The 22,345-nt window shown below is 41.2% G+C and overlaps 1 protein-coding gene across 3 annotated transcripts in view; it reads left to right on the top strand.

Moving 5' to 3' along the window:
• The window catches only part of dlg2 (discs, large homolog 2 (Drosophila)), a 168,379-nt gene that overhangs the window by 65,144 nt on the left and 80,890 nt on the right, over positions 1-22,345 (top strand). For all 3 annotated transcript variants that reach the window (XM_062558238.1, XM_062558237.1, XM_062558236.1), the window contains exon 5: positions 17,302-17,466. In XM_062558238.1, coding sequence (XP_062414222.1) covers positions 17,302-17,466 — 165 coding nt within the window. The remainder of the gene's footprint in view (positions 1-17,301; positions 17,467-22,345) is intronic.

Below are 22,345 nucleotides of genomic sequence, written 5' to 3'. Positions count from 1 at the left end.
CAGCTGTGCATACCGGGCTCCCAACAATAGCATAGAGAAGTTCAAGGAGTTGATGGAGAGTATGGCTACAAACACCGAGCAAAAGGTAACTTTTCTCTGGCGATTACAACATCGATCTTCTGAATCCTAACAAACTAACACCGATAAAGGGAATTCATGGATGCAATGTACAGCAGAAGCTTGTATCCTACTATTACTAAACCTAGTCGAATTACATTTCACTCTGCAACACTTATAGATAATATTTTTACTAATAACCTAATAGATAATATAGAAAGTGGATTATTATTAAATCATATTAGTGACCATCTGCCGGTGTTTGCAATCTACAGCGGTGCACCTAGGTTGGCTGAAAGGAATGAAATGATAGAAAGGAGATTAAGAACGGTTGACAATCTAAACAAGTTCAGAAATTAATTAAGTGCACAAAACTGGAGAAAGGTTTATGAGGCAGAGGAGGTTGATTATGCTTATGATTCCTTCCTGCAAACTTTTCTGATGTTATATGACAGATGCTGTCCAATTCAGCAAAGCAGAAAACGAGCAAATCGCTCAGATAAACCTTGGCTTACAAAGGGTTTGTTGAAAGCCTGTAAAAAGAAGAACTTCTTATATAAAGAGTTTATCAAGAATAGAAATAAGGAGAAAGAAATGAAGTATAAAAGATATAAAAATAAATTAACTGATATTATGCGAAATTGTAAAAAGGATTATTATTGTAAACTACTAGATAAAAATAAAAATAATATAAAGGAGACATGGAAGATCTTAAATTCAATTATAAGAAATCAATCGACCAGCTCTGGATTGCCAGAAGAAATTCTAGATAATGATAAGATTATTAATGATAAAAAGGAGATGGTAGAAGGCTTCAATAAATTCTTTGTAAATGTGGGCCCTAAACTAGAAGAGCAGATAAACCTTCCGCAAGGGGGGTGTGTAGCGCATTATTTGGGCAAGAGGAACCCAGATACTATCTTTCTGAAGGACACCGATAAAAATGAAATTATTGCCATAGTTAATAAATTCAAAAAAAAAAGGATGGACAGTTTCATAGATAAACATGGATTACTCATAGATAGTCAATATGGTTTTAGGCCAAACCGATCAACATCATTGGCACTCATGGACTTGGTAGAAGAAATGACAAGCACAATAGATAACAAAAAGATGGCAATAGGGGTCTTCATAGATCTGAAGAAGGCATTTGACACAATAAACCATGATATACTGCTACACAAACTGGAAAGCTATGGGATCAGAGGGGTTGGACTAAATTGGGTACAAAGTTACATAGGACAAAGAAAACAGTTTGTACAGATAGGGGATAAGAAGTCCACCTTAAGAAATATTACCTGTGGTGTGCCGCAAGGATCAATACTGGGTCCAAAACTATTTATTATTTATATAAATGACATAAGTAATGCATCCAGGATCCTGAAAAATGTTATTTTTGCAGATGACACAAATGTATTCTGTGAAGGAGGGAACCTCGAACAGTTGTTGGAGGCGGTCTCGACTGAGTTAACCAAGTTGAAATTGTGGTTTGATATAAATAGATTATCACTTAATGTAAAGAAAACCAAATTTATGGTCTTTGGTAGAAGTAACCCATAAGCAAACACACACATTGAACTAAAGATCGATAATATAAAAATCGAAAGGGTGTTTGAATACTCCTTTCTAGGTGTAATGATAGACCACAAGCTCAGCTGGAGGCCACAGGTCACTCGTGTACACTCAAAATTGGCACGATGTGTAGGGATACTAGTCAGAGTCAGACATATATTGAATATACAATCACTGCATACACTGTACTGTACACTGTTTGCCCCCTATTTGAGTTACTGTGTGGAAGTGTGGGGTAATACCTACAAAAGCACCCTACAGGCAATATGCACAATTAAAAAAAAAGCAATACGGATAGTTAATAAGGTGGGGTACTATGAACACACAAACACATTATTTCTGAAATTAAATATATTAAAATTTATGGACTTAAAAGATTTTAAAACGTTACAGATTGTATTTAAAGCAACAAACAGCCTACTCTCAGGAAACCTTCAAAGTTTGTTTAGCGACAGACTAGGAGACTATAATTTAAGAGGGAGACTGAAACTGAGGCAACCAAAGGTGCACTCTACACTCAAAAGCAGGTGCATATCGGTCTGTGGGGTGAAGTTGTGGAACAACTTACCAGATAAGATCAGAGATTGTAAACATATTGCACAGTTCAAAAAACATCTTAAATTATACACATTAGCCAAATATGAGATCTGTGAAAATATTCAGTGACGGAAATTTAAATTGTTTTTATTTGTGAGTGTGAGTATGCGTGCGTGTGTGAGGGTGAGAGAGTGTGTGTGAGAGAGTGTGTGTATGTATGTATGTATGATATTAATCTCCAAATATATACAAATTGAGAATATGGATAAGATAGGGGTGGGTATCTATAGGCTTTTGCTTCTCTCTACTCCTTTTCTTGAACAAAAGGTGACTTTTCTAATTTTGTGGTCTATGTCTATGTTGATTTTTAAATAAATTTAAATATTATTATTATTATTTTTTTTAAATGTCTACATGTTCAAGAAATAAAATGCTTCAAATCAAAAAATCACATCAAAGCCCTGAACACACCTTAAGAATAGGGGGCGCTGTACTTAATGGTTGAAAATCTGCCTTTTTGGCCTGTATGGTATTTTGAGAGGCTTTTATTTTGGACTGGTTTAACAGAAAATCCTGGTTATCACCTAGTCACACCATGGTGATGTGTACTCTCTGATTGAAGGGGAATGGTCAAGAAAGTATTGATTGTTTCCCTTTAAAAATCTAACATGAAAATGACAAAATGTAGTCGGATGATTGAGATATCGAAGGAAATTGACTCATCTATGGTATTCTGAGAGGCTTTGATTTTTAATCAGAAGCTCCTGGTTATATGTTGACATAAAAGGCCTAAGACCATGATAATGTCAAAGATAAAGTTTGCAAAGCGGCATTCCTGGCATTGCTCCACACGGTTAACGACCACTGACTTGCGAATGCTTCGTCCGACGGCCACAGGGTTCCTCGGCCGCATTTGTTACCGTCTGGCCAGTGCCTCAACGTGCAAAGAGTAGCGAGGACCCAATATTTCTATATTGTCAGCAATGTTTAGAATTTATTTCAGTTTTATCATTTCTGTATTTTAAGCAATTTTCCGGAATTCATTTCAGCTTTTAGCATTCCAACGCATTTTCAGCAGGAAATGCATTTTGTAGTTATTATTAAGTTCTAGCAGTCTGCTACAGCAGCTAGACAGCAAGATAGAGAGAGCATGGCAATCAAATTTATTCCGCTGAGCTGACGTTATCGTCCTTCCGTCTCTTCCCTCGCTCTCTCTCATCCTTCCGCCCATAGAGGAGAGAGACCAAACTGAAATGAGCGAGAGAGAGAAGCTAAGGAATAATTTTGGGTTGTTGGAGGCCAGTCAACCGGCTCTGCATTTTTAGTGTGCGTGTGTGTATGTGTTTGTGTATGTGCATGTTTAGGCGGAAGACGCACACTTTGAGATGGCGTTTAGAACCTTTAGCGCTGTGGAAGAGGCATCCCAATCCTCTCAACGGGCCAACATGGTGTAACGTCCGTTCGTTTGTTCGTGGCTTCTCTTCCTCGTCCGTGTGTGTGAGTTTTTGTGTGTATGAGCAAGTGTTTTTGTGTCTTCTTTTTTTCATTTCCACCCCCTCTTCTTTGAACGTTGAGAGCTTCTTTTTTGTCCAGCCAGCATGGATTGTCTTTGCATTGTCACCACTAAGGTAAGAAACTCCAGCTGAATTGAATAATTCTGTGGGAGAATGAGGCATGCAATGGAGCAGGAGCAGAAACATTTTTTCTCCCAATGTTTGCACTTGTAATCACGTTTTTGTCAGTGCTTTGTTCACATGTCACTTTGAGGCCGGATGTGAAGAGTTGAATGGATGGCAGGAGGAGGGACTCTTGCTCTTAAGCCGTCATTTCTCGCTTTACACATATTCTCCTTTTACTGGCTAAGGAAGCTAAGTAATTTTTTACAGGCAAGTCTGAGAACTTTTTTTTGTGCCACACAAATATATAGATATATATAGAGATGTTTTCACATCAGAGACCACTCAGAAATGTTCTATTTTACCATGAAATACATACACACAGTACCATTTTTTTTCCTCGACTGAAGTCTGTTATTCCGAAAATTTCCAAGCCTCAAATGAAGATTTTATTTATAGAAATAATCCCGTCAATTAAGCTGTTATAAACACTGTTGGGGGGGAGTTAATCACTGACAGCAGCCTTTCTGTTGTGGGTGGATGAATCTAATTAGCAGCGCCAAAAGTGTCTTCTCTGTTCAAATTTCAGCAGCAGTATATTCAAAGTCTTTTTTCATAGAGCCAACATGCTCTGAAAGCCATTATTTGCATCACAGGGTTAGTAAATATCCGTTCAGTCTCTTAATCCTGCATTGCTGTAACACAGTATTTGTTCGACATCAAAAGAAAGTCAGTAAAGCTAGAACACAAATAAAATATTGTGTGTAATATAAAAAAAATATTTTTTAAGATATTCATTTATTCAATAATATAATACGTTATTCAAAGTAATTACACCGCTGTATTTTTGAAGGATCAGTAACTTCAGTGGTCAATACTGGATACTGTATCTGTGGAGCTCAGGCAGTCTCTCAGTACACATCGGGCGAGGTATTCTGAAGTAGCCGTGCCGAGTCATTAGCTGTGTTGAGAATACTAAATTCAAGTATCTCATAAGAGTTTCATGGCATCATTGCAACTCATCCAACCCTAGATGTTCTCCTCTACCTTCCTTCTCTACTCCTAAATAAAACACCCTTCCTTCTCCAGCTCAATTTCACTCTCTGATGAATAAATAAATAAATATGAAATGTCGCAGGCGGGGGATTCGTTTGGTCTTCTGTTCGCTAATGCTGCTGAATCGATGGGCAGTTACCACGGTAACCGCGCGGCTGGAACCAAAAATATATTCTATACAATATCTCCCCCCTACATTCAATTTGCAGACTACTGCTGCTTCCCACATCAACCACTCTGAGCTCACCTTCCAAAGCAAGATGCACGTTGTTGTGTAAACCTAAAATGAAGGAATGAGCAACAGAACATGTAGAAGTATATGCACTGTTGGATTTATTCTTCCATGATTGAGGATGGTTTCTCTTGTTTTAAGGGACCTCCATATGTTTCAAAATTTATAATTTGTGAGAACAAAAAATCAAAGCTCAAAACTGAGGTCAGCTCCACCACCTGCTAGTACAAAAAAGCTCTTTCTTGGGAAATGTCGCCGTCGTCTTTTAATGAGTGCGGCCACGGCGTTTCCGATTTCCACATTTTTTACCAGTCTGTTTCGGATCAAGGTCAGTGGTGCGGCCAGCCTGACAATTGCACACATCCCAATTAGTCACCAGGTTCGCGGGTCTTTCCCGATAAATTTAAACGATTTCTTCGCCTTTATTTTTTTTTACTTCGGTTTGTTGTTCTTAACTAGTAGAGTTCAGGTAAACGCGGGGCTTAAGAATGCGACTCGCATTGCGTCTCTGCCTGTCGGAGTTTTTTTTTTTACTTCACGCACTGACCTCTCTCTCTCTCTGTCTCTCTCTCTCATCAGTTTTTTTTACCGTCTGCTGGCTCTCTTCACGCACTCAGTGTCTGACGTTGACTAGTTGTGTTGAATAACTAAATATTAATATTACAAATTAAGCCACACACACACTTCCCCTCTCTCTCTCATGATCATGAGTGATAAGAATTAAGAAGGAATGCTGTTTTAACCGCAGAAAGGCTTAACCCGACAATTTACGGGGTAAATCCTTCCTACTTCCGGATTAGGCCCCGCCCATTTTGGGGTTAGGCCCCGCCCAGTTCGAGTACGGATACGGATACAGATAATTCATATGGTTCAACAGATACAGATACAGATAATGCTGTACTCGCTCATCTCTAATCCCAATGGTTTCGGCTTGTACTACGGACATAAGCCTCTGTCCCCCACAATAGTAAAATAACCCCCCTCGGGCCCATCTCCCGATAAGAGTCCCTCTTACTGCGGAGTTGCACCAGTAGGCTGGAATCTCTCCTACGTTAACGGTGGGGGAGGCATGAGTGAAATGGACACTGGTAACAGTGGGGTTGGCCCCTGAACGGAGTCATGTCATCATTGTTATGTATTATCTTACCTTTTTTTAGGGCGGCCTGGGAGTACATCGTGTTCAGCAAGTGAAGCGTTTTGGACCGAATTCACCTATGCAGGAAAACTTCTCAATCCCGGACGAGCCCCCAAAATTGTTGGGATATTTGTTGGGACTCGGCTGAGACTCGGCATGAATGGCGCCGCAGAATCAGGTTGAATATATTCTTCATGTCACAAAAACACACTTCTTTTACTTACAAAATCAAGCCAGTCAAGATGACATTGAAAAAAAAAGAAAAGATATCAAGTGAAAACCATAATCTAAAGAAAGGTACATATTGTTTTTATTTTGTGCAAGTTATAAACATATAAACATTCTTTTGCAACCACGAACAAACAAATGCCAAATAACATAATATATTTTAATGATCTCATATATATATGATATAATAATATTTTACATTATTTAAATAAGGCTTAAATAAAATCTTAAGAGTGAATTTGTAGAAAGCCCACTGTTGAATGTGTCAAATTACATTAAATTAAAATATTTAAAACTCATACTGGGTATCAACCTTTGATTACTAAAAAAATTATTATTATTCTCCTGGATCCGATTATTATTAAAAAAACATGGAATGTTGGTGGAGAATGAAAAGAAAGTGCAAGGACGAGGTCTGTTCCTATTCATACCCAAGTGAAGGAGTTCCTATTAAAAACATTCACGAAGCCAGTTTACAATACTTTGAGGGATGTTATTACATGCAGGCAATGTAATATTATCTGTTGAAGATGTAATAAAATAAAACTCATTGAAATGGCTGGAACAGATCTTTGGAGATGAGGTGGGCTGAGATTTGTGCAGCGACAATACATTGCAGATGAGATTGAGATGTGCCGCAGGGTCCTCAGACTGGACACTACCCTATCCAGACTGATGAGAAGCAGTTTTACAATAACACACTTGCAGAGAGGCAGCACACGGGTATATCAAAAAGTTTGATCTACCGCAACAGACAATGATGAACGTACAAGTAAATAAAAGATCCCGGAAGAGCCCCCAATACTGTTTCGTCCCTAAATTGTTTAGGGGTGGAGGACGCAAACAATGTAAAATAATAAACCCGGAAGATCTGGACAAATGGCGAATAAGGTTATTTAATGACACACACACACACACACACAGGCAGACAACACAGCAAAACAAAACAAGGCACGTTATGGTACGTTCACACACAGACATAAGCCACGCCCCCCTTTCAGGTGGACATGAAGTGGGACCCGAATGAAGCGAAATAACTACAACTAGTCGGGCGAGTAATGGTACGCGTTGCCAGTCTTGTGTGCGACAGGATTACATACCAAGTCTATGCATAGACGCGACGGCGCAAACTCCACGCGATTATGGCCGAAGTCGCCGAAAAGCCCAAACACAGCAAATGCGAATGTAGAAAAATTCCATCTTTGGCTACAAAACGCTGTGCCGCAGCACGATAGCCCACCAGGCCAAAATGCTGCCCATCGTCCTTGAAGTCATGCAGACGCTGGTATCCCGAGCTGTATGATAAATCCTGGTATAACTAAGTTTCCATTTAACTGCTATATTGTGACCAGTCCGCGAAAGACCTCTCACTTTTGACAAACAGTATACAACCGTATATGCCATGTTACAACATCACATCACTGAATAGAGTACAATAGTGTAGGGTTATTGTATTGTTTAACGACACGCTGCTACTAAATATTAAGTAATATTAAGGACGTTTGTTCAATGATAACATGTGTGTGGCTCTTGAAAGAGATGTTTGGTTGTGCTTGAGCGTATGGTGTCTCGTCATGGGACAGTTCCCTCGGCAGAGAAGTTTGATCTGAAGGCAGTTTAGTCCCTTGCTCGATCCGAGCCAACAAGCTATCAAACAGGCTAACGGCTAGCACCACGTACCGCTGTAAGTGGCAGTCATCCAGACGCAGTTTCTGTAGAAGTCGGTGAGATTCACCGAGCTGTATGCCTACGCCTACGGATGCTATTTAGTACAAAAACTAGTGCTGTCAAACGATTAGTCGCATTTATGTCATAGTTAACTCAAAATTAATCACAATTAATCACAATTTATCTCTATTCTAAATGTCCCTTCATTTATTTATTTTTTCATAATTTTTTCTTCATTTTAATGCACTTATCACCATGGAATTGGCTTGCTGTATGCAAATGTTTGATTTGACTGAAAAACAAACATTGCCAAACAGGGCGGTACAAAATTAAATTATAAAGTGCACAATTCATGTAAACAAGAACTCAGCCTATAGTGCAGTTAAACCATGGCTTAATATATTCTTTTTTTCAAGTTTGCTGTGAACAAAGCAGCCAGGCCTCTTATTTCAGAAACAATGAACCGTAACAGTTAGGTTTCCAATAAAAGGTAAGCCTACTACTTATTTGCTTTCAGCCAGCTACTCAAACAGACAAGCATGTTGACATTTTCAGACAACAGTCATCCACACCCCCACCCCCCAAAAAAGTATATATATATTTTTTAAGAAAACGTTAATCTTGCGATAACGTGTTTAACTGACAGCACTAACCAAAACACGACTCCGTTTCAAGGTCCGACATTAGTAGTACAGAGTAGTAACCCCAGTATTCTGTGCAGTTTTCTTTTGTTACCTTTTTCAAGCTGAAGAAAATTATGGTATTAATGAATTATTTTTCCAATGGTAGAATAGCCAGCACAGAAGATTTTACCGTATTACTGAAAACCATAAAACAATATAGAAGCTGACATATTTGACAAGCTTGTCTGACCTGTGCTTTCATTTACGAAACAGGGTTTGAATGATCATCTTCTTTCTATTTGTATCAAACTTTTTAGTGATCTGGTGTGTGTGTGTGCATCCCTGGCAAGTGTCCGTGCTGTGGCAGAGACTGTGTTACCTATGGTTCCCTCTTGGCTGAACTCCCTATAGTGGGGCGGGGTGTGGGAGGGAACTTGTTTGCCGCAGTTACTGATGCAGCGATGGGGAAGCAATTCATTGCTGTCCCACAACACTGAAAATGCTTGCACTCACACACACAGACACACAGAACGGCACAATCAGCCAGTCTGAGTGCTGCCAGAGACCAGGCTGTAGTTTGAAGACAGCCATTTCTAACTAGAGAGAGAGAGCAGTTTGAATCTCCACACACAGACAACACACAGGCATGGAGGAGGAGAAGGAAGAGACCATGGAGGTAAGGATCGATGGTTCTCTGTTTTAGTTTCCACATGCGATATGTTGGTGAGAGGAGAAAACTGTTATTGTGTGTGTATGTGCGCATTGACAAATTTGTGCATTGTTTATGCTGCTGAAACAGTTCAGTAAAAGTAGAAGATTTTCCTCTACTGATTACTATTACCATTTTGCAGATCATTTAGCCTTTCTCTTGTCTTTGGCCTTCTACTCCTAAAATAAACTCCTTTCATCGTATTCTAAGACATTACAAAAGTTGAGCAAAAGGTGTCAATTTCTGCTTATTATATACACAGTCTTTTTTTAAGAGAACTACTCTCTCAAATGACAACAGAAGTGGCGTTTTCTTAATTAAGGGATGATGAATGATCAACGATAACATTAGAAAGACAGGTCAATTAATGGGTCAACCGTCACATGGGTTACATAAATATATCTTCCAATTATGGTTAATTCCTTTTTTCAGGTATGGTTACAAACGCTGTATGATATGACAACAGCCTGCTCCTTTTCACACGTCCAAACCATCTCAACGTTACCTCTCTTGCCTTGTCTCCAAACTTGAGGTGTCTTTGAAGTATTCTTCTTTCATAAACTCAATTCAATTGACAGACTATAATGGATGTCATTCAATTCAATTCATTTTATTTTGTATAGCCCAAAATCACAAATTACAATTTTGCCTCAGAGGGCTTTACAATCTGTACACATGCAACATCCTCTGTCCCAAAACCCTCACATCGGCACAGGAAAAACTCCCCAAAAAATGAAAAAACCTTTCAATGGGGAAAAAAGGGAAAAAACCTTAGGGAGAACGTCAGAGGAGGGATCCCTTTCCCGGGATGGACAGACTACAATAGATGTCATTCAATTCAATTCATTTTATTTTGTATACCCCAAAATCGCAAATTACAAATTTGCCTCAGAGGGCTTTGGAGTCTTTATGTGATCTGTACAGAATGAACAATGTAAAATATGTACAATTAATTTAATTCCCATAACAGAAATTATACAAATAATTGTGAGTAGCAAGCCAGGTGTACGGCAGGACCACTGCAGGAACAACCACCATCATATAGAACAGTGGTTCTCAACTGGCCTGGCTCCGGGACCCACCATCACCCCTTAATGACAAGCCGCGACCCAAATCGAGGAACATTCTCAACATCTCAAATTATCATACTTGCCAACCTTGAGAACGGGGGGGTGCTAACGGTTTGACTGAAAACATGGATGGACGAGCCGGAAAAAAAACCGACACTCCGCTGCATTAAAAAAGTCCCTTCAAAATAAAATCACAGGATGAATTCTTTTTTTTATGCAAAGGCACTAAACCCACTAAAAACGGGTCCGCGACCCACAAGTGGGTCACGACTTACCAGTTGAGAATCACTGAGAACCACCATCCACAGAAGCTTGTGGGGAGGGAAAGCACAAAGACTTTAGGAAAGGGTAATGTTGGCTTTTTATGACAGTGATATGATTAATATTTCAAATAATAATAATTATTGCACCAGGATTATTCACACTTTATTTTGTGGATTATTGTAGAAGGAGACAGTGAGAGAGCGAGGAGCTCGGTGTGTCCTAAGAAATCCCCTAGCAGTCTAGGCCTATAGCACCTTAACTAAGGGCTGGTCCGCCAGCCCTAACTATAGGAGATATCAAAGTGGAAAGTTTTAAGCTTGACTGAAAGTGAAGCTGGTTCCACAAAAGAGGAGCTTGATAACTGAAGGCTTTGGCTCCCATCCTACTTTTAAAAACAACAAGTAACCCAGCATCTGTGGAGCGCAGCTGCCTTGTAGGGCAATACGGTGTTACAAGCTCTTTAAAATAAGACTGTGCCTCACCAGCAGGTGCCTTTAAGGTGAGAAATTCTATTCTTGATTTAACAGGAAGCCAGTGCAGAGAAGTTAAAACAGGAGTAATATGATCCCTTTTCTTAGTTACACACAATACACATGCTGCAGCATTCTGAATCAACTGGAGAGGTTTAAGAGATTTACAAAAGCAGCCTGATAATAAAGAATTACAGTAATCCAGTCTAGAAGTAACAAATGCATGAACTTTTTCTCCATCACTTTGAGACAGGAAGTTCATGATTTTCGATATATTACGTAGATGAAAAAAGGCAGTCCTTGAAGTCTTCTTTCTTCTTCTTCGCCCAAAGGAAGCATATCAGGGTAAATAAAATTGGTCCAAGCACAGAACCTGCATCCACCAACATTGGTGGTCTTAAAGGATTCACCATTTACAAGCACAAACTGGGATCAATCCGATAAATAGGATTTAAATCAGCTGATTACAGTTCCTTTATTACCAATCAAATGTTATAGTCTCTGCAGCAGGATACAATGATCGATGGTGTCAAATGCGGAACTGAGGTTCACAAAGACAAGAAAGTCCTTGGTCCGATGCACGTAGAAGATCATTCGTAATGTAGAAATTGAAAGGTTATCAGACAATGGTCCAGCAGGAGAGGGTTCTATGGATAAAAATGAGGATGATGGGGATTAGTAGCTCTTCTCTACCACCCAATGGATGTCTTAACTTCTGCTCCAACACCACAACAGTCTTCCTTCTTCAATGACAACAACTTAACCATTTCCCCTGCCACCTCTTTACAGTTTTCTAATTTGCATGTCCTGCTTAATGTATGCACCATATTTAAATTATTTTGCAAAATACATCACCATTTCTGTTAATCTACTTAACAACACACCTACCGATCTTCATTTTTTCTCTTCTCATCGCCTCTGTTCTCTTTACTAACATGCCAATCAGCGACCACTCCAATCACCACGCTGTCCTACTTGCGTACACTCCACCACTTCTTCCAGCTCATCCCAGAATTATTGAATTCAAAACATAAGCATACCGAGGCACATTTTCAGCCACCTTTAGTCCTGTCTTCCAGTCTTTCCGCCTACAAGCCGAAGAACTACCTATGATGAAAATTACAGGCTACTTTTTTCCCACTGTATGATATTCATCATCAGCCCTGTCTTCCTTTAATAAATCCAGTTTGGTCTAAGTCTGGAATAGATGGCAAATGTTTTTCCAACCTTCCAGCAAGTATTTTTGCTATTATTTTTGCATCGGTGTTGATTAAGGAGATGGAATGGTAGGGTCGACACTTTGTGGAGGGCTTATCTGGTTTTAATATTTAATATTAATAATATAATACTTAATATTATGTGTGCTTTGCAGAGATGGGGGCAGCTCATGATTTGTGATTCTTCAAACACAGTCTGTAAAGGAAGCAGTTGCATATTCTTAAATTGTTTGTAGATTTCAATCGGAACGCCGTCAGGCCCTGGGGCTTTTCCTCCTTTCATACTGTCTATGGGCTCTGACAACTCTTAACAATTGGCGAGTTCATGTTTTGCAGTCTAACTAAGAAGTGGTAATTCTAATTTACTTAAAAATTTGTGTATGAGTATATGAGTTGTGGTTGGACTTTCTGACGCGTAAAATTTAGAATAAAATATCTGAAAAGTGCAGTTTATTTCTTGTGGGTTATTAATTATTGTACCTTTCTCAGACTCAATTTCTAGTATGGATCTTTCATTCTGCATTGACTTTAAATGCCAAGACAGAAGTTTCCCTGCCCTTTCTCCTTGGTCGTAGTATGTTTGCTTTAGTTTTATTACGCCATGTAATGCTTTATTTGTGGATAATTCGTTATACTGTGACCTAAGACTTGCCAGTCTCGGTCTAGTCTCATTTGTATCAGTTCTTTGATATCTTTTTTTAGCGCCACCCGTTTTAGGTGCTGTTTTATGGAAGTAAATCTGTGTCATCGGGTATTGAAAAAAAAGGTATGAATTTCTAGCACTGAATATTTATGCATTGAAATGATGTATCTGAATGTTTTTCAACATTAAAATACTGCAAAAAAAAATCATGGTTACAATATTCAGCCCAAAAAATTCAGCCGCTTAAACACCAACATCCGGGTCACTAAGGTAGAGCAATCGATTCTAGATTCAAGATCAGGAGCGTGCGTCAAGCAAAAGAAGCGAGCACCCCATACAACTTGGGCTTGTTGGCAGCATGGTGACCGGATTGTAGCCATGTCCAATAAACGGGGCTTTAACTCTTCTTTTTGGTACATATTAGGTTTGACACTGGATGCTCCGCACAAATAATGTAATGGCTTGTGCATCTCTGGTCGCTGGCTTAAAGACTAGGTTTATTTTAGAGAAAAAGTTTAATTAAATGTTTTAGTTATGTTGCAATTTCCGCAAATACTTTCATGTGCACATTTTTTTATATGAGTCTGAATGAATGACAACCAACCGTTTACTTTTGTTTTATTCAAATACTAGCTAGAAATACTATATTATTATATAACAGAACATTGGATAACGACAAATTAGGTTTTCATCAACAAAATCATCATTTTCATCAAACAGTCATTTTGTCTTCAGACAGGCCAGCTTATTTTTATTAACATGCATTACTGGTCACTATTGCTGTCACCTGTTTGATCTAAGACTTGCAGTTGTCCGGCGGATAATAAGCACGTCAAAATAACGGGGAGTAGTAGACGTGAGAGGGTGTTTGGGGACAGATCAGACCAGCACAAGCCATGCTTTCACCATCCCACAGATGCTCTGTATGGCACTCACACTGCTTTGTATATGCCGAAACTGTAAATAAAGTATTTTCTGTACTGTGTATTTGGCACTAAAGTCCTTAGCACATATCTTTGTTAAAATATGAATGTGGAATGTGGCCAGTGGAAGAGGATTTCCACATATGCCGTATAAATGGGTGATTGGGTTTGATGAAGAGGCCAGTTTCTGCAGGTGGAGTGATTACCTGTCCCACCCATTCCTTTCATCAGGGTGAAGCCATTGTGCTGGTACCCCCCCCCCCCCCCCCACTATTTGCAAATAGACCTGTTTGTTCTGTACACACATTTTAGGAAGATATTTAGAACTATACACAGCTGGACCGGAGGGCAAATTGTATGCAGTTTCTAACAATGGTATTTTTAGAGGCTTTAAGCTTAGAATAGTTTATCGGAATGTCCTGGTTATGCCTGGGTGACACCTTGGCGATGTGTACAATCTACCTTAAGTGGAATTACCATGTAACTATTGATAGTGTCCTTTTAAATCTAATCTGATATTAATCAAATTTAGTGTTGTGATTGACATTTTTGAAGGCCAATACATACATGGGCCTTCAAAATCTCAATCACAAGACTGAGAATGATAATGTCCTGGTTATCACAGAGAGACACCTTGGGAAAGTGTACTACTAAGTGGAATCACTGTGTAACAATTGATAGTTACCCTATAATTCTAACCTGAAATTGACCAAAAGTAGTCTCGACGTCTCACCCTGTAGACATCCATATGATAATTTTTAATCTCATGGTTTAAATGGGTGTGGCTTAATCTGGCAAGATTTATAACTTCACAATGACTTGGCCTGCCCTCACCAAAATTGTTTGTTAGTTAGTTAGTTAGTTAAACAGATTGTCTTGTTTGCTGTACATGGTGAATTGTTGTTATTGAAAGTGTTAATCATTTGTATTTCTTTTGTCCTTCCCAGGGAGAACGGAAAGCACTTGGGAGTGTTAGGAAAGACGCCCTGGGCATACATACCGTAGGGATATCTCCTGTTATACACACCAGGTTAGATCTGAGCGATCCACCCCCTGTACTTTTGGTTAGGGCGCCTTGCTCGAGCGCCAGTTTAGATAAGTATTTTGTGTAGGACGTTAGGACAGGTAAGGGGTGGGGTTTGTTTTGTTAATTTCTTTGTTTTGGATCAGCTCAGCCGTTCTCCCATTTTCCCTCTGTTATTATTTATCCGGTTATTATCCTCACGTATCATTGTTGTTGTACATCCCCAATTATTGTTATTATTATTATTATTATTATTAAACTGCCAAGTAATAGCCTGTTTAAGCATAACCATCTGTGTTTGTGTAAATACTCGCACCCACACAAGCGCACACCCTGTCTCTGGCCTTCTGGGGTTCTTGGCAGCGTGATATACGTTCCCCTCCTCTCACGGGGTGCCGTACGTGCGTAACACTGTGTAACGCTTTATAGTTTCATAGTATTTTGACCTGAAATTGACCAAAAGTAGTCTTGTGAAAGATTTAAGGAATCCATACAGCTCATGTGTGGTATTTTAAGAGGCTTTAATTTTGGAATGGTAGATAAGAATATCCTGTTTATCACCAAGTAACACACTGTGGATGTGTACTATGAATCTGAAGTGAAATTATCATAATCGTAACTATGGATTGTTTCCTTTTTAAGTCTAATTTGAAAATGACCAGATGTAGTCTTGTGATTGAGATATTAAAGGAAATTGGCTCATATATGGTATTTTAAGAGGCTTTTATTTTGGGATGGTAGATCAGTATGTCCTGGTTATCCCTAAGAGATACCATGGGGGTACTATCAACCTGAAGTGGAATGGTCATGAAAGTATTGATTGTTTCCGTTTTAAACCTAATCTGAAATGTTTGAGAAATTGGCTCAGGTATGGTATTATGAGAGGCTTTAATTTTTAATTGTACATCAGAAGCTCCTGGTTATGTTGACGTAAAAGGCCTAAGACCATGATAAGGTTAAAGATAAAGTTTGCAAAGCGGCATTCCTGGCGTTGCTCCACATGGTTAATGACCACTGACTTGCGAACGCTTCGTCCAACGGCCGCAGGGTTCCTCGGACACATTTGTAACCATCCGGCCAGTGCCCTGACGTGAAAGGAGTAGCGAGGACCCGTCCAACGGTCCTTGAAGCTTTAATTATTATTATTATTCTCACAAACTGAGGGCTTTTTTGGGGCCTTTATCATATTCAAAAAGTTGTTAAATTTGCCATGGATATCTGGACTGTTGCATCAGAATGTCCTGGTTGTCCCTTAGTGACACCTTGGGGATGTGTACTATCAACCTGAAGTGGATTGGTCATGAAAGTGTTGATTGTTTTCTTTTAAATCTAATCTGTAAATGACAAATGTAGTCTGGTGATAGATTTTGAAGGTAATTGGCTCATATATGGTATTTTGAGAGGCTTTTATTTTCGAATGGTACATCCAAAGGTCCTGGTAATAACAAAGTCACACCCTGGTGATGTGAACTATAAACCTGAATGGAATTTAACATGTAACTACGGATTGTTTCCTTTTAAATCCAATCTGAAATTGACCGGATGTTGTCGTGTGATTCAGATGAAGGAAACCAGCTCATGTATGGTACTTTGAGAGGCTTTAATTTTGGACTGGTACATCAGAATGTTCTGGTTACCAACCATGGTGGTGTGTACTCTCTGCCTGAAGTGGAATTACTGTGTAACTATTTTTGATTACCTTTTATCTATAACTTGAAGTTAACCTAAAGTCGTCTTGCGAAAGATTTTGAAGGATACCATTCAGCTCATTTATGGTATTTTGAGAGGCTTTAATTTTGCAATGGTAGATGGTAGAATGTCCTGGTTATATGTTGACAGAAAAGGCCTAAGGCCATGAAAATGTTAAAGTTTGCAAAGCGGCATTCCTGGCGTTGCTCCACACGGTTAACAATCACTGACTTGCGAATGCTTTGTCCGACGGTCGCAGGCGCCCTCGGCCGCATTTCTAACCGTCTGGCCAGTGCCTCGACATGCAAGTAGCGAGGGCCCATCCAATGCTGCTCGCACCTTTTTTATTTTTAACTGAGAATATAAAATATTTGAACAGTAATCAAACAAAGAAAAGGAAACATTGAAAATGTAATGTAAAAAACTCCATCAAGATAAATTATTCCGATCTTTTATCTGAGAACAGGATCTCAAAGCCCAGACTTCCTTTAGTTGTTGTTTTTTATCCCTTTGCTATGTCCTTGTCTCTCTGTCCCTCGATGTCCACCCTTTTCTCTACCTCTCTCAGCAGTACCACTACCAAGAAGACGACTCACCGCCTCTTGACCAGGGATTTCCACGACTTACCAACGAGGTGTGCGCCCCTGAACTTGTGCACGTGTCCGAGAAGAACCTCTCTGAGATTGAGAATGTGCACGGTTATGTGTCCCATTCCCACATCTCTCCTCTCAAGGTTAGTGCCACACACTCTCCCTCCATTCCATGTGTGAGATTTTGAACCTGGTATAGCGATCGTAGAGGGAGATTAAAAGTGATCAGGTTCTTCCTTGGGAATTCCACCCAAAGATTAAACCACGTATTAAACTCTGTCAAAGTTTAAGGCACTCTGTTCCGTTTGTACAAAAGCAGGAGATGTGGTTCCAGTACAAAAACACTTTTGATCAAACATGTATCACGCTCACACTCACACGTGAGGGTTCACAAGCCCAGGGTGCCTCAAAACGACACAGAACATCATAGAGGGGGTACCCACACCCGAGGACACCGGCCCCACCACCTGGACCGTGCTAGCACCTACGAACAAAAAGAACAGTTACCCAAAAAAAGACAACCTGGCTTTCCAAAAGGAAATGCCAAATAAAACAAAATCCAAATGAACCAAAATCCAAATGAACAAACAATGGTTAACTGTGGACAACAAGCTGCTACCAGCGGCTAAGTGTCAAATCGCGGTTATTAATGTGACCCCATATTACCAGAGAACACGCAACTTTATCTCCGCGCCTGTTACCTACGCGGAGGGGGCCCTGGCGGGCCACTTATCCCCCGCGGTTGTGTCGTTTAGGACACTGGTGTTTCCCACCAAGCCCCTGAGGACTACCTCGTCGCTGGTGGGCAAAGCTTATTCGGGGGGTCAGGGTTTCACCACACTATCCGGTGCTCCCATCGTAATTGGGGATACTAGATCTACGCCGGTTGAGCCGCGCAGTCGCGAAGTTGAGCTTCAAAATGCTCACACTCAAACAGATCGCGTCACAGATCAGATCCGAGGACTGGATCTTCAGGACGCCTACTTTCATATACCCATGCTCCCACAACACAGGAAGTTCCTGAGGTTTGCTTTTGGGGACAAAGCTTACCAGTACCGGGTTCTTCGGGTTTGGCTTAGCCCTCTCACCCCGTACGTTTACCAAGTGCATGGATGCAGCTCTGGCACCATTGCGTCTCCAGGGCATCTGCATCTTGAACTACATCGACGACTGGTTGATTTTAGCCCCATCCGAGCGGCTGGCGGCCCAACATCGAGATGTTTTGCTCGCCCTCATCAACCGTCTGGGGTTGAGACTCAACGCCAGGAAGAGTGTACTGTCCCCATTGCAAAGGACCACCTTCCTGGGCGTGATTTGGGTTTCGACCACAATGCGGGCACGTCTGTCTCCCGCTCGAGTAGCTTCCACCCTCTCTGCAGTCAAGCAGGCCAAGCTAGGCCAGCCACTCACTGTGAAACAGTTTCAGAGACAGTTGGGTCTGTTGGCAGCGGCATCCAACGTGATCCTGTGCGGCCTGTTGCACTTGAGACCGTTGCAGTGGTGGCTCAGAGCCAAGTGGTTCTCCCCAAGGGGAAACCAGCGCCGTCTAATCAAGGTCACTTGGCGTTGCATGCGGGCTCTGGCCATATGGAGGGACCCTTACTTTTTATCCCAAGGGCCTGTGCTAGGAGCGATCTGCCGCCAGGTCACTCTCACGACAGAGGCTTCCCTCACGGGCTGGGGAGCGATCATGAGCGGTCACTCAGCCTGGGGCTGTGGCAACATCGATGTTGGCAGTGTTTCAGGCATTGAAACACTTCGAACCAGCCTTGACCAACATGTTCTTGTCCGGTCAGACAACACATCGGTGGTCTCGTACATCAACCATCAGGTGGGCCTGCGCTCATGGTCGCTTTACAAGCTAGCCCGCCAGATCCTCCTGTGGTCCCTCGGGAAACATCGCTCAGTGAGAGCAGTTTATATCCTGGGGTACCTAAACCAGGTGGCAGACGCCCTGTCGAGACAGGGGCCGAGGCCTGGGGACTGGAGACTCCACCCCGAGGAGGCCTTTATGCCCGCAACTGGTGTTCCCTGGAATGAGCCACATTTGAGCTATCGAGAGAGGGGCGGGGCCGAAGGCGGAACACAGAGGTGGAAATTGTAGATTGGCAAAACAACAGAACAAAAAACAACAGATAAGCAAATCGGGTCCCTAACAATTTAATGAAATTGCACTTGTTTCTTGTTCTTTTCAGTGTGTATCCTTACGGTTGAAATGCACTTATTGTCAGTTTTCACAGAAGACTTGCCGAAAACAGGATGCTCTCTGCAGGCTGAGATGAGGCTGACTCCCAGCTGACTGCTAGAGGGGTCGGACGGTCCCGTTAACTACACCTTACATCTCTGACTTCCATGGAGCAAATTTTTACGAAGGCTGAATGTTGACCGACCGCAGAAATGTTGCTTAAACAACTAACTTCTCGTCTGAAAAAAATCCTAAAATTCCATTTTGTTACTTAAATATAGTTGTATTTATTAACTTCGACTTTGGCAGTTTTTTTTGTCATTGTTGCCTTTTGCTGAGGTTAAATGCATTCTGGGATATTTGACTCTCACAAGAACGGACGAGCCTGCTCCGATGCATGCCCGGTGAAATGGGCAGGGCAAGTCACATCCGGGTATTATGACCGTTCTCAGCCAGTTGCGGACTTTAGAATTGGAATAGTACTCGGGCTGCGACTGGTGATGTTTCACAAGTCTATGAGAAGGCATATTAAGAAAGCGCCATAGAGAAAACTAGAGAGAAGGGAGGAAGACAGAAACGGAGGAACGAGAGAGAGGGTAAGGAAGGAAGAAATTTCTGTAAATAGAAAGCATAGCTGTGTCATGTGACTCCACTAATCAGCTGTTATGGTTGAGCTGCGTGAGACAGACACAAATGGCAGCGCACATGTGTAGGTCAAGAGAGCACCTTGGTTCATTAACGAGCTGATCAAAGGATCAAAGGGCAGGGAGCATAACAATGATTTACATGGAATTCACACCTCAAACAAAAGAGAAAAGAGTTTGGGGTGGAGAGAAGGAAATTTGGGATGGGGGCTTATTTGAGGGCGGGGGGTGATAGGATGGCTGAGGGGATAGAATGGACAGAACATTTGTGGGTAAAAGGCAGTTTGTCCAGGCTAACCTGAGCCAGCCCTAACTATAAGCGGTATCAAAGAGAAGAGTTTTAAGCTATATCTTAAAAGAGCATCACTTTGAGACAGGAAGTTCCTGATTTTTGAAATATTCCATAAATGAAAAAAGGCCGTCCTTGAAGTCTTCATTTGACATATCCTGGTCAAAGAGGGTTACTGGGATTTTCACACACAACCATTTCTAGGGTTTACAAAGAATGGTGTGAAAAGGAAAAAAAAACATCCAGTATGCGGCAGTCCTGTGGGCGAAAATGCCTTGTTGAAGGTAGAGGTCAGAGGAGAATGGGCCGACGGATTCAAGCTTATAGAAGAGCAACTTTGACTGAAATAACCACTTGTTACAACATAGGTATGCTGCAAAGCATTTGTGAAGCCACAACACGCAAAACCTTGAGGCGGATGGGCTACAACAGCAGAAGACCCCACCGGGTACCACTCATCTCCACTACAAATGGGAAAAAGAGGCTACAATTTGCAAGAGATCACCAAAATTGGACAGTTGAAGACTGGAAAAATGTTGCCTGGTCTAATATGTCTTTTGAGACATTCAGATGGTAGAGTCAGAATTTGGCGAAAAAGGAATCAGAACAGGGATCCATCATGCCTTGTTACCACTGTGCAAGCTGGTGGTGTAATGGTGTGGGGGATGTTTTCTTGGCACACTTTAGGCCCCTTAGGGCCAATTGGGCATCGTATAAATGCCACGGCCTACCTGAGCATTGTTTCTGACATTGTTTGTTTCTGACAATGGTTCAGGGACATTTAGGCAGAGAAGTCAACGTTATGCAGAAGATGTGCACAGTGTAAATTGTTATTGATTACACCCATCTGCAGTGATAGCAAACAGAAAGCTCTATTAAAAGACACAAGGAGAGTCACTTTTCCAACTTCAACTCCAGACGCATGTGGCAGGGCATCCAGGCCATCAGCGACTACAAACCCAGCAATCTCCCCCCCACAGCTACAGATATCTCCTTCCTGTTTAACAACTTCTATGCTCGTTTTGAGAGGGAAAACAGACACCGCCGAGACTTCACTCCCAGGGGACCACCAGCCCACCACACTCCTCCAAGGTTGTCCACACAGCACTGAGCCGAAATCAATGCACGCAAGGCTGCCGGACTTGACGGCATTCCTGGACGTGTGCTCAGGGCATGTGCGGAACAGCTCACTGGGATCTTCATGGACATTTTCAACCTGTCCCTTGCCCAAGCAGCCATGCCAACATACAGTGTACACATAAAGTGTCTTGTTAGTGTACTGTGCATATATTTTTTTCTGTTCCCAGTGTTTTACCCCCTTGTTGGTTTTACACGAGCAATTCCTCTGCACAGTTCTGTTTAATTTACATTCAATACAAATAGCTCACTCCATCTTGATTTCTCCGATGTAACTAACTGCAGCTAGCAGCCGTTTTGTTTCCGCTGTCAAAACCGGAAGTAAACAAAGGCACATGAACTACGTTGAAATATTTTGTCGCATTAATCCCGGCCACATTAATTGCAAAAATTGACTTTCAATTGTGTATGTTGACAGCCCTAAAAATGGAAGTAAACATCACACAGCCTCCTGGACAGCCTGGTTATGGGTTAAGAATGAATCATTTTAATAAGAGCTATTCAAGTGTTACTCAGAAGTTGTTCATAGATCCAGGAGTACAGAGGGAGTTGTTATTTCAGTGATTGGCTACACTAACAGTCTCATACTTTTACTGAGTAGCTCTACTTTTGCTTGATGGGGAGAATGTTTCTTATTCACCAACCAAGGCTATTGCAACAAGCCCATTTTTCTGCCTCTACCCCATCTGTTGGTCTTGGGTCTTTTGTCACACTTGCGTACCTACCTCGCTTAAGCCATCTAGTGGGATCTTACACATTTCACTGTG

The sequence above is a fragment of the Pungitius pungitius genome, chromosome 16, assembly GCF_949316345.1.
Source record: "Pungitius pungitius chromosome 16, fPunPun2.1, whole genome shotgun sequence".
Classification (NCBI taxonomy): domain Eukaryota; kingdom Metazoa; phylum Chordata; class Actinopteri; order Perciformes; family Gasterosteidae; genus Pungitius; species Pungitius pungitius.
The sequence above is the reverse complement of the archived record's forward strand: the minus strand, read 5'-3'. Positions and strand labels throughout refer to the sequence as shown.